The sequence below is a fragment of the Sitodiplosis mosellana genome, unplaced genomic scaffold, assembly GCF_009176505.1.
Source record: "Sitodiplosis mosellana isolate CC-2019 unplaced genomic scaffold, AAFC_SMos_1.0 Smas_scaffold_11, whole genome shotgun sequence".
NCBI lineage: Eukaryota > Metazoa > Arthropoda > Insecta > Diptera > Cecidomyiidae > Sitodiplosis > Sitodiplosis mosellana.
The window spans coordinates 681,641-698,193 of NW_022595253.1; the positions used below are offsets into that span (position 1 = coordinate 681,641).

General features: G+C 39.3%; 3 protein-coding genes across 25 annotated transcripts; 2 read left to right on the plus strand and 1 right to left on the minus strand.

Annotated features, from left to right (window-relative positions):
• Positions 1–1,675: 1,675 nt before the first annotated feature.
• Positions 1,676–2,999, minus strand: LOC129567394 (salivary glue protein Sgs-3-like). Its single transcript, XM_055444253.1, has one exon. The coding sequence runs from the start codon at positions 2,945–2,947 to the stop codon at positions 1,901–1,903; it is 1,047 nt and encodes a 348-aa protein (XP_055300228.1). The 5' UTR covers positions 2,948–2,999; the 3' UTR covers positions 1,676–1,900.
• A 363-nt stretch (positions 3,000–3,362) lies between these two features.
• On the plus strand, positions 3,363–4,408 carry LOC129567556 (tubulin polyglutamylase complex subunit 2). Its single transcript, XM_055444608.1, has 3 exons — positions 3,363–3,618; positions 3,699–3,928; positions 4,049–4,408. Exons 1-3 carry the CDS (start codon positions 3,363–3,365, stop codon positions 4,406–4,408), a joined length of 846 nt encoding a protein of 281 aa, XP_055300583.1.
• A 205-nt stretch (positions 4,409–4,613) lies between these two features.
• LOC129567392 (transcriptional regulator ATRX-like) lies at positions 4,614–16,069 on the plus strand. 23 transcript variants are annotated; one of them, XM_055444244.1, is made up of 17 exons: positions 4,656–5,345; positions 5,623–5,748; positions 6,706–7,676; positions 7,790–8,654; positions 8,725–9,035; positions 9,141–10,365; positions 10,447–10,790; positions 10,859–11,034; positions 11,131–11,211; positions 11,272–11,361; positions 11,460–12,048; positions 12,173–12,365; positions 12,482–12,681; positions 13,180–13,926; positions 14,064–14,932; positions 15,048–15,153; positions 15,243–16,069. In XM_055444244.1, the coding sequence occupies exons 2-17, from the start codon at positions 5,675–5,677 to the stop codon at positions 15,275–15,277; spliced, it is 6,876 nt and encodes a 2,291-aa protein (XP_055300219.1). In that variant the 5' UTR covers positions 4,656–5,345; positions 5,623–5,674; the 3' UTR covers positions 15,278–16,069. The 23 variants fall into 23 exon arrangements, with proteins under 23 accessions (XP_055300217.1, XP_055300206.1, XP_055300211.1 ...); XM_055444242.1 differs by lacking the exon at positions 5,623–5,748 and having other exon boundaries at positions 4,614–5,345; positions 6,570–7,676; XM_055444237.1 differs by having other exon boundaries at positions 4,636–5,345; positions 5,623–5,754; positions 12,482–13,926.
• The last annotated feature ends 484 nt before the right edge of the window (positions 16,070–16,553 follow it).

The window sequence follows — 16,553 nt, forward strand, 5'->3', positions numbered from 1 at the left end:
CGTGAAAAAAGGACGAATGAAGAATCAGAATCAGAACGATGGGGACACATTGATAACACAAAGCAACGAACACCAGCATCATCATCATCATCAACATCGTCTTTGTAGTCGTCGTCGTTGTCGTCTTGAGCAACTAACCACCTTCTACGAAATACACGCTCGACAACGAAATATTCGCTCAATCTTTTATCGTACACACCTTCATTTTGACCGTTCTCTTGTGTTACCGTTCTGCTGATGGCTCATTCTGATCTGGCTCCGTTTTTATTTTTGTTCTTGTTGTTTTTTTGTTCTATTCTCCATTCTACACGACCACTGAATGTGTGATGGCATTTTGCGAACAAATCCGCCGACACCGTCGCATCGCTCCAATCTTCCAATCTATGTCTGCATGAGTGTGAATGTCTACGGTTTTATTTATGCATCGTCAGATAATAATGCAAATCCCTTTTATATGGCATGCCTGCCTGCCTGCCTGACTCTCTATGTGTGTGCGGTGGTGGTGGTGGTGGTGCTGTGTGCTTGAAAATTTTGTGTGTGCATTATATGTTTCGACAATTTTTGGGAAACAGCGTAATACAATCTATGTACTTATTAGTAGCATGTGTAGTGTGGCACTTATTGAAAATATGCCCGCTTTCAAAGCCATTATAAAACATATCAGGCAAATTCTAAAATAAATCTGCTTGAAATTTTAATGGGCAACTGAAATATCGGAGTTTGTGCACATATTACGTTCTCTTGGCTCCCGCTACTGCCACTGCCGCTGCTGCTTCTGCATAGGAATTATTTTCATTGTGGCAAATCTCCACATTTATGCATTGCATATATATGTTGTGTGTGTGTGTCCATGTCGATGGTACGAAATTCCAGAATTTTACTCGTGTGTGCATGCCAAATGCTTGGCGACGATAATGAATAACAACAGCTTTTGTTTCTCGAAAACCTCTTTCTGCACGCAGATTAAATTGAGCCTCAATCTCAATCCTCAGATCCACCACATATACACATTCTATCAATTTCCCCCCGATGCATTTACAGTCGAACCAATTAATGGCGATTTTATGGCAAAATTCTCTTCGAAAATTCACTTTCTGCATTGAGAATCGTGTGTGTGTGTGTGTGTGTGTGTGCTTGAACCCCAAGAACCAAAGTGAAACTATTTTCGAATTTAATATGCATTGTAGACAATGTTAGAGCATCATGTCGTGTTCTTCGTCGCATCGAAACCAAAATGCACGAAACACATTGTAAATTAAACAATTATTACACTTGATATATCTCGGTGTGTCGTTGAACGACGGCATTGTCTGTGTATGGAGAGTGCAACAGCCAATGCATACCGCAAAGCAGCTCACAGACAACGAGAGCGAAAGAGAGAAAAGAGACTTTAGGACAATTTTCGGTTAGAATGTGATAACATTACACCCGATTTCACCCTTGCCACACTTAAAAATTGGCTGCATGTGGAAAATCTGCGGAAACAAATCAGGGCAAATTTTAACACTCAACTTTGTCTTTCTTTTCGCTTCCATCGCTCTTTCTCTCTCTCTCTCTCTCCCACTTTGTCTCAATTTTTCGGTTTTTCACTTTGGACTTCGACACAAACAGAACCCACAAAAATGACAACGAATTTTCTGCACTTTTAACTTGATATAAAATTTTATTTGCTTTGCCATTTTACATGCTGGTTTTACATTTTATTAAATTCACAGAAATTTTCTTTGAAAATTAATTTTTCCCATTCCAAAGTCCAAATTTATCGTTATCATCGGAAATTATAGTTAGTAATTTGTAGCATCTGAAAATTGGTCAATTGCAAGATTATATTCGAAATGTTTGGCTTCGTTTCCAGTTTGAAGTTATTTTACGCTTGAATTTTGTCCAAAGTGGATAAATTTTAGAAATGTGGCTTTGCGGTCGAAATTGGTAACATTGATGCAGTAGGCTTGGCTGTTGTGATCGTTGTTTTTTGCATCGAAGTGGTTGGCAATGGTTTGACGGTTGTTGAACTTGGACGCGAAGAAGGTGGTGGATTATTTGCAAAAGGTTTCGCCGTTGTCATCGGTACTATAATTTTGGCCGTTGTTGCTCTGTTTGTTGTTCCTCTTGCCGTTGTAGTTGAGATGGGTTTTGCGCTATTCACCGTGTTTCGGCCAGTCGTTGGAATCAATTTGGTCGTGGCAATTGGCCGTTGAGTCGTTGGTCGCGATGCAATCGGTGTATTTATTGCTGGCTTCGCCGTTGTACTGTGTGAACCTGCATTCTGAGCTCCCTTAACCGTTGTTACTCTATTTGTGGTTCCTCTGATTGTTGTTGTTGACACGGAATTTCCGATTTTCCTGGTGGTCGCTCCAGATCTCGTTGTGGTCATTACCTTTTGTGTTGAAGTTGCTGGCAATGGTTTGATGGTTGTTAGATTTGGACGCGAAGAAGATGATGGACGGTTTGTGGAAGGTTTTGCCGTTGTTATCGGTACAGCCATGGGCGTTGTTGCTCTGATTGTTGTTAATCTAACAGTGGTACCTCTAGCAGTTGTTCTTCTTGCAGTTGTTCCTCTTGCCGTTGTAGTTGCGATGGGTTTTGCGCTATTCACCGTGTTTCGGCCAGTCGTTGGAATCAATTTGGTCGTGGCAATTGGCCTTTGAGTCGTTGGCCTTGATCCACTCGGTGTAGTTATTGCTGGTTTCGCCGTTGTTACTCTATTCGTGGTCCCTCTGATTGTTGTTGTTGGCCCGAAATTTCCAGTTCCGGTTGTCGGAACAACTCTCGTTGTGGTCAATACTCTTTGCGTCGAAGTGACTGGCAACGGTTTGACGGTTGTTGCACTTGGTCGCAAAGTTGTGGTTGGATTTTGCTTCTCGTTTCCATTTTCAGGCCACGGTGCAGCCACAGAACTTTGCAGCACCAACAAAAGCGAAATTCCAATTAAAGTTACTTTGAACATTTTGCAAGACAAAAGTAGAGGAACAATTTCTCAAGTGACCGAACGTTGAAAGTAAAAGTGAACGAATACTATTTTCAAATGTTGGTCGTTGTTCTTTTAAAGGAAATTTTTGGTCAATTTAGAGCGATAATTTCGTGAACAATAAAATTATATTGCATGTTGCATATTGGCATGTTGACGTCAATTGGCCACGAGTTCGCAATGTGTTCTAAGCTGATTACAAACTTTTATTAACGGTCAACAATATCCAAGGTGAGATTGTTTGTCTGCCATCTGCCTAGAAATTCGGTAAAACATAAATCGCATTTGTAGTCAATGGCAACGTCATTTTGTTGATTCATTAGAAAACTTATATATATGTGATGTGTCTATATGGTGTGTACGATAGTGAGTATATCAAGGCCAACGTGAAATGATGGCATCAAGACCGACCAGCGTAAAGTCATCATCGCCGGAGGATGAGTTTTATAACAATTTGACACTGAACTTGATTCAATTTTTGAATAATATCCCGAGAATTACAAGTGTGACATTGCACAAACAGCAGCCCTGTGAACGTACCGCAGTGGCTACATTCGAGCAACGGCATAATGTCTTCTTGCCCGACGACATGAAACGTTTCTATTTATCCACTGATGGATTTACGCTTCATTGGTGCTACAGCTATGCTCGTAAGTACAATTTTTCAAAGTGAAAAGAAAAACGACAACAAAAACCTGAACTGTGTTTCTAAACATTTTATCCCATAAAGCGAATGTGGTACGCCGTGTGGGCTATATAAATTTTCCGCATTTGATGCAAATCACGTTGCTGCGTGATTATCTCGAATTGATACACATGAACAGCAGCAGCAGCAGTCCGCATGCAAAAAAGTCGCCCAGCAGTAATGACCATCGGAATGTTGACAAAACGAGTCAACAGCCAAATCTCAATTTGCGCTCGAAAATATTTGAATTGAGCTCGATACTGGATGTGGCAAAGGTGAGAGAAGTGATGATGTTTTCTGAATTAGACAACAATTTCGGATTATTCTGACAAATTACGTTGGTTTTTCCATAAATGGAGCGCTTAAAATTCATTTAAACTTTTTTCATGGCATAGGTTTGTCTGGTGTACGAAACATTGGAATCAGTCAGCCCGAAAATTTACTTATTGGAGACACAATCGAACAAGTGGCAATTTTTGGCCGACTCATTTACCGAATATCTTCGCATGTGCATCGCTCATTTGGGCCTACCGTATTGGGAGCTGTGCTTTGCACACACTTGTCATTTACCATCCTGGGCTGAGCAGTTATTTTTATTGCTCGCACCACATCTACTCGAACGTAACAGTAATGAAGCACAATCAAATCGTTTGTTGCCCTGTCCTGAAGAGCCGGTTGTTTACAACGAATTAGATTTGTCCATATTCCGAACAAAACCCAAATGTAGCAAACAAACAAATAAATTCAATAAATAGCTGTGAATGAACTGGTCACAAAAACCAAAAAGGTTGAACCAATTGATTGATTTAAATGTTCTTTTGAAATACAGGTCATAGCCACTACGTCCATCTATTGGAAATTTTTACAATTTCATTTTGAATATGCGTTTCACTGCAGCAGAATGCGTGAGAAGCTTGACATTTTGCCAGCCATTGTGATAAACGCACACCACTTTAAGCCGTGTCTATATGCATATATGTGTGGCACACGGTTTGAGTCAAGCAAACAAAACACATCGTTTTTTTTCTTCATTCATTTACGACGAAAACTGATTGGTTTAAAGGTTACAAAAATCCTCACACATTTGTGTGCGAAGACATTAAGGCGAGGAACAGAGTCAGTAGTGCACACATTAGCAGCAGCCGAAGTTCTTTTTTTTTTTTGTAAGAAAATCGAAGAAAAAACCCAATTGGATAGAAGAAAAAAAAAACATCACGACATACACGACTCAAGACGACCGATATAGAGTGAAAAAAAAAATGAAAATGAAGTAAAGAGACAAGAGAAAATGAAATGTGAAAAATAAAAATCCCATACAATTGAAAATCGGAATAGCTAAGAATATGGTGGCAGCAAATTTGTGTCTAGGATTGAGCAGTAACTTCTAGATCGATATAATTAATAAGTGAATTTGTTAAGTGAGTGCTCAGTTTGTGAGTAAAACGATATAAATTACCAGAACGAGGGAGAGAACGAAAATTAATAGGTTAGGGCAAACGGGAGAGAAGATGTGTTTTTATTTAACAATCGTGTGCTGTGATTTATTGTGAGGTGATTCTAATTGCAGTGTGTCATTTTTCTAACACGAATCGTAAAAATTTCGAATTCTATCGTTTGTGTGTGCAGAAAATTATGAAAGAAATTTAATGATCGGCTACCGCTTAAATTCACAAACTCTTGATCAAATTCAATGTAAGTTGTTCTTTGTTTGTCAGAAAAAAAAAGTTTCAATCAAGTGCATTCAAAGCAAAGCCATTCATCGGCAAAAAATAAATTTTCGCATCGATAGAGAAAAAAAAAAATACAAAATCCCATCCATCTTCGTCTTTTTCGATAGCTTGCCTCACATCTTCGATAGAGCGCTTTTTTATAGTTTTTTTCCTCCTCTTTTTCTTTTACAAGTTTACGATTTGTGCGCTGATGCGTTGATTCGAGTTATATATTTCGTTCGTTTTTTTTTTGGCTACAGCACAACACACAGTCAAAGATTTCCTGGCAATTCCGTATGTACGTGTGTTTAGATGCTGCTGCTGCTTGCCCGCTTCTGCTATTGCACTTTTCTTGTGCAGTGCGATATTGCTGGGAGAGACAGAGAGTGAGTGTGAGTGAAAAATAGACGGTCAAAATGGATGCGAAGGACAAAGCGGAATACAAATGCAACGTTTGTGAATTGTCACGCCACCAACACATCGATTAGCGTGTGTGCACTTGGAAATATTTCTTCATGTTCTTGTGTGTTCTTCGAGCGCATCTTTCGCTTTCACTTGGCACTTGAATTGTGTTTGCTCAATATTTTCTCGCTCTCTAATATGATCAAAGTGCCATACGACGCTTGATGAAATTGTGCATATTTCATGAGATAAATTTAGTAGCACCTTTGATGTGTATATTTGTGAGAAACATGATTCAAAATTCCCCGAAATTGGTTGGTTTTTATCGTCGTTTCAAATGTCAAATGTATACCTTACGCAATTCAACGCGTCGATCTACTGCTTCGTTTGTTCAACACCACATCTCGCTTCTAAGAAATGCTTGACGGCGTCGTTCGATGCGTTGCAAATAGCAACGAGCAAGTGTTAGCGCATGTATGTATATGTGTGTGTGTGTATGTATTTATGTATGTATGTATGTGGTGCGCAAATGAGATAACAACAGCCAAACGACGAATACAAACCAAAACAAACAATTAACCAGATTATTTACCGTTAACACATTTCTCGGGTCTTGCTTGGAAGAGCGCGCGCGAATCGTTTGGACACATTATGAAATACTTGAATTTGTTTATATCTCATGTCAATGTTAAAAGAAAAAATTGTGAATTTCAGCAGTTTCATTCGTTGTTTATAGCTTTTAGTCGAGTTCAATCGATATAGCCACTCAATTTTTAACATTGGATTTGCCTCAATTTTCTTTCAGATTTACTGCTTAAATTGAACAAAAATCCAAACAATTTGTGTTGGACATTTGTTCGCACCGAATTGAACGGAGATTCATTCTCCGTTCATTTGAAATAAAATCAAACTGAATTGTTCTCAATAAAAAAAATGAACAGGAAAAAAGTGAACGGTCCGGCTGCAAAAGGGAACGTACAGTCTTTACAAATCAAAGGAAAAAATGAATGTGACAACAACAGTAACAGTACCGATTCTTTCGATATGAATGAGTTTAAGTCGACTTCCCTCACGAAGAAATACAGTGTGCAAGTACACAAAAACAATGCCGATCTAATGGCTGAACTCAAAAGTATCAACATCATGGGCGATGAATCGGATGTCGAAATGATTGAACCGAATACCGAACAGAATGGCTTGAGTGTTAGTGCAAACGGTTCGAAAGTCATAAGTGTTAGTACAAACGGCTTGAACACAACACACTCAAGCGATGATCGGGCCAACGGTGAATTTGAATGCGACAAACACGAACGCATATTGGCTTGGGCGCAAAGTCAATCACAAAACTTGTCGATGTGCGTTGCATCGGTGCTGTCAGATCATGATTATTTGTCACAAGAGCACCTTCTCGGCATAATTGCAAGCAACGAAGAGAATACCGAATTGGACAATCAACGCGAAATGAACAGTAGCAACGCTGCCAACGGTGAAAAAGAGCACTCCAAAGAACAGAATGGTGACGTAGAAAAGGGAAGCACTAATATTCAAAATGAAACGAATGGCGCAACAACAACAACAACAACAACAACAACAACAACAACGACGATGGCGACGCATTCAAGCAACGAAAAGCTAACCTCAATCAATGTCGCTGATTTGGATAGCATTTTGAAACAACTCACCAGCAGCAAAGAACGTGCACAAAGTTTATCTTTACTCGAACAAATCGAAGAAAAGGCGAAACAATTGAGAGCACAACTCAACGATGATGCACAGACCAAAAAAGCCACCGAAAATAAATCGACCGACACCAGTCCAGAATTTTCACCAGGCCATTCCGAACCATTGGAATATTATGGCGGCATCAAATTTTCCACGCAAAGCAGCCCCGATGATGCCAAAGAGAGTGAAGGTAATGAGAAATATGGTCGACATTTTGTTTTTCAATTCAATGAGTTTTTTTTTAAGTTGATGTTGAACATTGAACAATGTCTAAAAGAAAATCTTTCAATTTTTTCCCACCAGGTAATAGGGTGCTTGAATTGCGATCCGAATTAAAAGCCGTTGATGACATTGCCAATCGAGTTTCGATCGATGCCACATCAATTCGAACGAAATTAACGGACATTGAAAGTCAATCCGAAGCTGAACGCGCACAAACAATTGAGAAATTGCGTGAAAATCTGGCACTTCTCGTTGAAGATATGGCTCAAGAGCTCACAAAAATGGCAATAAAACTCAATCCCAGCAAAGCATCCGAATCATCTGCTCAGAAGGCACGAGACCGAAAGTCAAAGAGCCGATCGTTGAGTGATTCAAGTGATGTGGACAGTGATCAAAGTAAGTCACGAAGAAAATTGCGCAAATTGAAACGCCGTCGAAAATTACCGAAAAGCCAAGCGGGACATTTGGATTCAACGACAGATCTGAGTTCACACTCTGAGGATATGGCGGACAAAGGCACAATGAATGTGAAAGATGAACCATTTGTCATTTCACAAAACATTGACGATCTCATGAATGGAAATGCAAGCAACAGTGCCAACGAATCGATTCGGAAGGAAAACGATTTCCTCGGTTTTGACAACGATGATGATGATGGTGCTGATGGATTTGAAATCGGTATCAAGACTGAGTTGAACGACACATTAGGAAGCGGCAAAGATGCGAGTGAAAGCAACAACGGCCCAGACGACAAGGATGCCGACAGCGATGAAAGCACAGAGATCATCGATCAAAATAAACAATCCCAAGTTGGCACGGAGCAGCCAACCGAAAACAGTGCAATAGCAAATATGGAAGTCGATGCGGATCGTTCATCGAGTGTGGCGAGTGATAATAATGACGATTTGCTTGACGATGATGAAGACGAAGATGAGGATATTCGAAAGTATGTAAAAATAAGGCATTCAATCGATTTCAATCTCCAAATATTCATAAAATTTCATTGACTTTTTCAGACTTTGCGATTTTTCATCGATTGCAAGCAAGCGAATCGCATCGACAAATGCCGCTGCTAAGGTGAATGGAATCGTTGAGCCGAAAAAACCGGAACCGAAGAAAAAAGCACCAAAAGAAGATGGATTGGAAAAAATTCTAGCCGATTCGCTAGACACCGAAAGAATGGGTGGAGACAGTGAAGATGAGAAATCGGATGGCGAGGAATATACGGAGGAGCATTTTTTGAAAGAACAAAACGAGCAATATAAAGAGCAACTTTTGCTCACAAGTGATTCAGAACTGGGCTCCGATTCGGATCGAAGAGTTAACGGTATGTTTGCGATTTAGATTTTACATGATGAATCCATCAATGATGATAGACACATTCTGATTGGAATAAAAATTTTAATCAATTTTGTTCATTCCCACTTCGCAGGCGATTTTGACTCTGAATCAGATTTTGATCGATCATCCAACTCGAATCAGTCACTGGTGTCGAAATTCTTGGCCGATGAATCAAAAGAAAGTGGTGAAAATTCGCCGAACGAAGCAAAGAAAGAGGAAAAGCCAAAGGAGAAAAAGAAGTCGGCCGATTCAGAGAAGCAAGCAAAGACCAAAGAATCATCACCGAATAAAAATGCGTCCGAAAAAAATGATCAATTCGATGAAGAATTGGATGCCAGTGAATTCGAATTTGACGAGAGTGAGTCGGGAAGTGTTTCGGAAGCACCGAGAAAGTCCAAGTCAATGGTCGGAAAAAATGTGTTTAGCAACATTGAAAAGGAGAAACACATTGTGATCCCAAGCGATGAGGACGATGGTAGCGGCAGTGAGTCGAAGAAAAAACGAACAAGTGATAAACGAAAAAGTGATGCTGATTCAAGTGAAAAGGATTCTGACATCCTTGACACCACCATGTTCAAATCAAATAAAAAAGACTACACACACAATCAACTGTCGAGGCGATTGCAAGCAAGCCAAAATAAGCAGAGCACATCCCGAAACTCGCCGGAATGCATCAGCGTTAGTTCGGATGATTTTGAAATGGAACCTCCATCGGTCGAGAAGAAAAATGGCAACAACAACGACGATGATGATGGCGAGGAAAAGGAGAAACGAGTCAAACGAAAGTTGCTGAGCCATGATCAATTGGCCGACGACACAAAATTGGCTCAACGTGAAGAATCGGATCGCATAAAAAGATTGGATAAGAAAAACGAACGGCTATCACAGTACATGGAATCTCAACGACAAACACAAGCCGAATCACAAGAAGATATTGATCCAAATGCAGTGGTATTGGATTTCGACACGAAAAAAAATGAAAAAATCGTTGTTCATGCCGAAATTACGAAGCACTTGAAAGCACATCAAGTTGAAGGTATCAAGTTTATGTACGATTGTTGCTATGGAAGTGTCGACAATTTGGAAAAATACCCGGGTTCTGGATGTATATTGGCCCATTGCATGGGTCTTGGAAAGACACTACAGCTCATTACATTGCTGCACACCGTCATATGCTATCCGCAATTGAAAACCGACAAAGTACTCGTCATTTGCCCAAAGAGCACCGTCATGAACTGGAAAGAGGAAATCGAACGGTGGCTTGGTAACATCAAACACACTCGGAGGCTAAAGCTGTTCCATTTCCCTGAAACATCGTAAGTTGATATGAACGAATTTTTTTTAGATTCAAATTGAACATTTTTCGAATGAGATTATCACCTTTTTCTGTTATGTAGTGACATCAACGGAAAGCTTAAGACGCTGAAAGAATGGAGTCAATGCGGAAAGGCTGGAAACAAACAGGCTGGCTGCTTACTGTTGGGCTATGAAGCGTTCCGAGTGCTAGTGTTTTACCATAAATCGAAGAAGAGCCAGCAGTTGTACACCAGCACTGAGTTAGAAGAAATGCGCAAGAGAGTTCATCAGTACTTGCTGGATCCTGGAGCCGATCTAGTCGTTTGTGACGAGGGTCATATGATCAAAAACCAGAAGTCCACAACAAGCACAGCCGTCAATCTGATAAAGACAAGAAGACGCATCGTCCTCACTGGCACACCCATTCAGAACAATCTCAAAGAATGTAAGTTTCAATCACAAGTTCACACAAATAAGGAAGCACCATATGATGTTTTATTTGCATTTTCATAGACTATTCGATGGTGAACTTTATCAAACCATCGTTTTTGGGAACCGATAAAGAATTTGCCAATTTGTACGTGAACCCCATTAAAAACGGTCAGCACAAAGACTCATCGAAGAGCGAAATCAAATACATGAAGCAACGCTCTTATGTGCTGCACAAAAAACTATCGAAATTTGTTCAAGTGAGCTGTTGGATCATTTTTATTGATATTTTTTCTGAAGATTTTTCTTTATAAAGAATTTCATTATTTATTCTTTTCGTTTTTTCTCTTTCGTAGAGAAAAGAAGCAGCTTTGTTGAAATCATTCCTGCCGGAGAAATACGAGTTCGTTCTGTTCATTCCGATGACGAAAATACAGGTATTTAAACAATTTTGATTTAATTGACAAAATTGATTAACCACAACTCTCCTTATTCAGACGGATTTGTATGAATTTTTCTTGGAAAATCGACCAAATCAAGAGCAAAGAGGCAAAAATTTGATTCCAGACTACACGGTTTTGCGAAAAGTAATGCATTTAATGAGAATTCGATCACATTGTCATTAAAACTCATCATTATCAATAAATTATCTTATCACCCAATGTGATTTCATCCCTTTTCGCAGATTTGGACTCATCCAAAAGTATTAGAAAATGCATACTTAAATGCAATTCAAAACAAGACCAAAGTGAAGCCAACCGTAACCGCTGGCAATGACAGTGAAGATGATCAGCCGGATGATGTGTTTGACAGTCAAACGGGTCAAATGTCTGTGACTAGCGATTGGTGGCGATCACATCTCAGCAAAGAAGATCTTGAAACCATTTTACCGAGTAATAAGCTGAAGGTACTGTTCGAAATACTCGACCAATGTCGACGCAACAAGGAGAAATGTTTGATTTTCTCGGCATTCGTGGCTGTATTGGATGTTGTTGAATTTTTCATGCGTTTAATTAATGAACAAGAGAAAAGTGGCAACAAACCAGGGCTCGAAAAGTACCGTGGTCCATGGGAACTTGGCAAAGATTACTATCGATTGGATGGTAAAACGGCAAAGAATCACCGTCACAGCATGATCACGAATTTCAATGATCCGAAAAATGGACGAACTAGGGCATTTTTGATATCGGCCAAAGCAGGCGGTCAAGGAATCAATCTTATTGGTGCTAATAGAGTAGTGTTGCTTGACACCTCATGGAATCCATCAAATGATCGTAAGATTTTGATCGATCAATTTGTGCATGATCAATGCTTTCTTATCAGAATTTTGTGTTTGTTTGAAGAAAATTCATGCTAAATGTCATTTAATTGAGTGTTAATTCGTTTTTTTTACAACAGAACAAAACATTTTCCGTGTATTCCGGTTGGGACAGAAGAAAATTTGTTACATCTATCGACTTCTTTCGATGGGCACCATGGAAGAGAAAGTCTATTCACGATCAGTAACCAAACAAGCGATGAGCTGCCGGGTCGTCGATGAACAACAAATCGATCGTCACTATAATCTGAGCGATTTGACGGAACTTTACAGGTGATTTTTTTTGTGATCCATTGAATCGAGATTGTCTTATTTGACTTCATTTCAATTTTTTGTTCAATCTCTCACAAAATTTGATAACAACTCACGAATTTTCTTTCCCATTTTAGTCTGACAAAGCCAAATATGCTTGAGCGACCCACACCAAATGTACCGAAAGATGATTTACTCGCGCATTTGCTTATGAAATTCCCCGAAATGGTGTACAAATACCACGAACATGATTCGCTGTTGGAGAACAAGGGCGAAGAGGAGTTGAGCGAACAAGAGAAAAATGATGCATGGGCTGCGTACGAAGCGGATGTTAAACGTAAGAATGAAACGAATATGGGTCCATATAATAATAATTTCGGCGGAATGTTACCAAATTATTCTGGACTTGGAACGTACGCGAATTCATTGTTTAATAATTACAACAATTTGTCGAGTCTAAATTATCCGTACAATATGTATGGCTCATATAATCCGTATACCAGTGATTTGATGCGTTTCGACAATTATTCACAATTTTACAATAATCTTATGAATGTTGCCGGCACATCGATGAGTAATTATAATCCGAGTACGTCGAGTTTGTTATCGCCAAATCATCCAGTGTCCGTGTCGAGTCCGTCACCGATCATAAACATGAATAGCTTTTCGACTTCGTCGCCGTCGTCGTCGTCGTCGTCGTCGCGAAATTGGATGCAACCGACTGCATCATCGTCCACCAACTACGCGAATAATCTTTTGTCATCTCTCGCGCAATCGTCTTCATCGTCAAAGAATAGCTATTCGTCATACTTAAATAGTCTATATAACGCATTAGGCACCAACAACCCACCGTCAACAGCAGCAGCGGCAGCAGCAGCAGCCGCAGTAGCAGCGAATGCATCGTCATCGAAAACACCGCCACTGGGTTTGCCAGCTGCTGATTTCAATTCGTTACAAGCATATCTACAGAAGCAACACTTGTCAAATATGGCTGCATCCACGAATCCGATTAGTAGCACGACAGCGTTGCCAAGCAGTTCGAGTGCGCAACAAGGGCCCAATGCAAAACGTAACCCATTGCTCACAAAAGAACTGACAATTCCTCGCAATCCAATCATGGCGAATTCAAAAGATATGTTCAATTTGCCCATTCCGACGCCGGTCATCACCAAATCGGCAATTTCACCGGGTAGCTCCAATCAAAGCGACGCGAGTAAATCAAGCAGCAAGAGCCCAGATATATCATCTTCCATCGAGAAATCCGCATCGAATCCAACAAAGAATGCAGCCGTTATTGAACCACTGATAACCGTGAAAACAATCAACAGCAATGCATCACGCGATTCACCGGACACAACCGGAAGCAAAAAAGTGCAAAGTAAACCGACAACATCCGTAAGTAATGGTGTAAGTTCAAGTGTTGACAGCACAAAACAGAAAATAAATAACAAAAGCGCAACGACTGTGACTCCAATTTCATCGAATATGGGAATTGTGTATCCGCCACAAAAACCAACTCAAGACGCTTCAACAAGCAAGGGCACACCGAGTTCAGCAGCTGTTTTGATGCCAGCCAATAGTGGTGAGTAATTTTGATGAATTTTTGTTTTTGATCATCATCTAGCATGAACGGAAAACTTACGTTTGGTTTTCCAAAGAGGATATTGTTCGGTAATTCAAAATTTCATACAAAATGCTGTGTTTTTCCCCTCGTTGCAGCAAACGAAAAACCGTCACAGAATTCAGTGTCGAACACATCACAGCCAATGCCAGCGATCATTCGAAAGCCTGGGCTAAATGTAACAAAAACCGGTGATCCAACGAATGACGCAGTGGCAGCGATTAACAAAAACAGAGCTCTAACAGTGACAGCGCGAAGCATCACATCGCCAGCATCAAAAGTTGTTCCCGTTGCTGGTGTTAATAACAGTATTACATTGAGTCCAATTCCAAATTCAGCCACCAAATTCACCGGTGGCGTAACCATCACACCGCAAGTGAGTCAAACCAAAACGAGTGGCTCAACGCAGGGTCGTACGCTCAGTCCACTTTCGAAACCAAATTCGTCGTCTCCGATACCCATCGCCATATCGAAAATGGCTTCTGTCAATCAAACGATCACCAAATCGCCGACACCGCTAGCAAAGCCAAACGTGCTAAGTTCTCGCAATGTGAATACAGTAAAAACCGTTGTTTCGGTGCCGAAAACACCAAATGCCGCGTCACCAGTTCCAAGCACCACACGCATATTGAACAGCAATCAAAGCGTATCACCAAAAAGAGTTGTACAACGAACATCACCTGCACCCGGTTTCAAGCCGATAATTGCACAAACCAAAGCACAATTACAAGCTACTCAATTGGGAAACAAAGCGGCGAATAATTCGAGCATGCAAATCAATCGAGTACTCACTCCGGTGAAACCAGTTCAATCAACAGATAAAAATCAGTCTCTGATGCGACCGCGAATCATTGGCAACCATGCCACCTTAACCACAATTGATGCACGAAAGAGACCGGCTACCGATTCCACTCCCGTTATACTGGCAAAGAAACCAAAACCGCTGAACAGCAATTTGATTGCAACGGTAAGTTGAAAGAGTTTAACATACCATATGTCTTCCTTTCTGCATAAAAAAGGGTTTATTTAGCCGAAAGAAGAAAGATTCTCATTCTTTCAAAATTTTCATCGAATCATTATAGAATTCGACAGTGAGGGTTTCGCCAAAACCAACAAATTCTTTGGCCGGCATACGGATCACTAAGCCAACGTCTCAACAGGTCAATTCACAAAAGGCTAACTCACAGAGTAAGTACAAAAATCGTCTTTTTTCGAGTTGTTTCAGTCAAAGTACTTATTCCGTTTTCATTTTTCTTTCTCTTTCTCAACGTTTGCAGTTGCCGTGCCCGTGGAAATTGTAGAATTGGAGTAAGATAAAATACTATTAAACGAATTTACGCAAAGCGACAATTCGTTCGATTCGAATGAATTTGCAAGCGATTAGAAAAAATGGTGCTTCATCATCAGACTTGTATTTTAAAGAGTGAGGTGTTGCTTTGAATGTTGAAAAAAAAAAAACATCGAAAAGACTTGAAATATTAAGGAAGACGACGAATTAACCATAGATACAAATTATTTTCCATCTTGACTTGAGATGACACGCCATTGATGTTTTTTTCCTGAAAAAGATAAAATGATACAGGACCTACATTGCATGGGCATTTTTATTTGTCTAGATACATTTCTTCCTCTCTTTTGTTAAAATAACAACAAGAAATATTCAACCGAAGAAAGAAAAAATGATGTAAATGATAGACATTAGCTGATATCTGCGAATATTATATTGCTAAAATGCCATAACAAAAAAAAAAGCGAAAATTTGATTTTTGCTCCGTTTTCCGCCACATACTTGATTTTCTTTACTAGTTAAACAGAAGAACGAAAAAGAAAATTCTTGCAAACAAAAGTTCCTATCGAATGGAAATATTAATGAAATGGTTTTTTGTTTTCCACATAAAAAAAAAAATCGTCAAGTGAAGAGAAGAAAACACTAATTAGCTACTATTTCGGTATAATTTGATTTTTTTATAAAATGAAAAAAGAAAATGGAATTTCTCTGTGAGAATGAAAATGGTCTAATTTAAATTGCTAAACAGATAAACATTTAATCATAACATAGAATTTAAGAATTCAGATCAAATAAATGTCTATTAACCAATTCAAATGATGAAAATTAATTAATTAATTATTATGTATTAGCCGATCGTGGTCGGTGTTCTTTTGTTTGTGCCGATTTCAACTTTCGAAATGTATACCAAAACTCAAAGATGAAAAGACAAACCAATTGATGATTCAATATTGAAAAAGATTGGGTTCTTCTCTCTATTTAGCGATGAAATGAAAATGTTGTTTTTTCTTTACTTTTTTTTTTCCTTTCCCCACATTTTCCTTTATTTATCACGTCTCAATGGGAAAAAAAAGAAAAAACATTGTATAAATTACAGCAACTCTAAGGCTTATAGTGAAAATTGATAGGAATTCTTTTTTATACTTACATATCCAATTGATTTTTATGACAAAAACAAATGACGATACTTTACAGTGGATCTAAACAATTCTTTTTTCGAATATGAAACGGAATTCAGTTAGCTTTTTATACGACTGTATTTCAATTTCCTTTTTTTTTTTTAAACGAAAACAAGGAAATT

Bases quoted from the DNA above. Each gene is read 5' to 3' on its own strand.
- LOC129567394 (XM_055444253.1), bottom strand. From the start codon at position 2,947: ATGTTCAAAGTAACTTTAATTGGAATTTCGCTTTTGTTGGTGCTGCAA.
- LOC129567556 (XM_055444608.1), top strand. From the start codon at position 3,363: ATGGCATCAAGACCGACCAGCGTAAAGTCATCATCGCCGGAGGATGAG. The intron at 3,619-3,698 runs GTAAGTACAATT...TATCCCATAAAG, and splicing joins TTGGTGCTACAGCTATGCTC to CGAATGTGGTACGCCGTGTG. The intron at 3,929-4,048 runs GTGAGAGAAGTG...TTCATGGCATAG, and splicing joins CGATACTGGATGTGGCAAAG to GTTTGTCTGGTGTACGAAAC.
- LOC129567392 (XM_055444238.1), top strand. From the start codon at position 5,675: ATGCTGCTGCTGCTTGCCCGCTTCTGCTATTGCACTTTTCTTGTGCAG. The intron at 13,927-14,063 runs GTGAGTAATTTT...CCCTCGTTGCAG, and splicing joins TTTGATGCCAGCCAATAGTG to CAAACGAAAAACCGTCACAG. The intron at 14,933-15,047 runs GTAAGTTGAAAG...GAATCATTATAG, and splicing joins ACAGCAATTTGATTGCAACG to AATTCGACAGTGAGGGTTTC.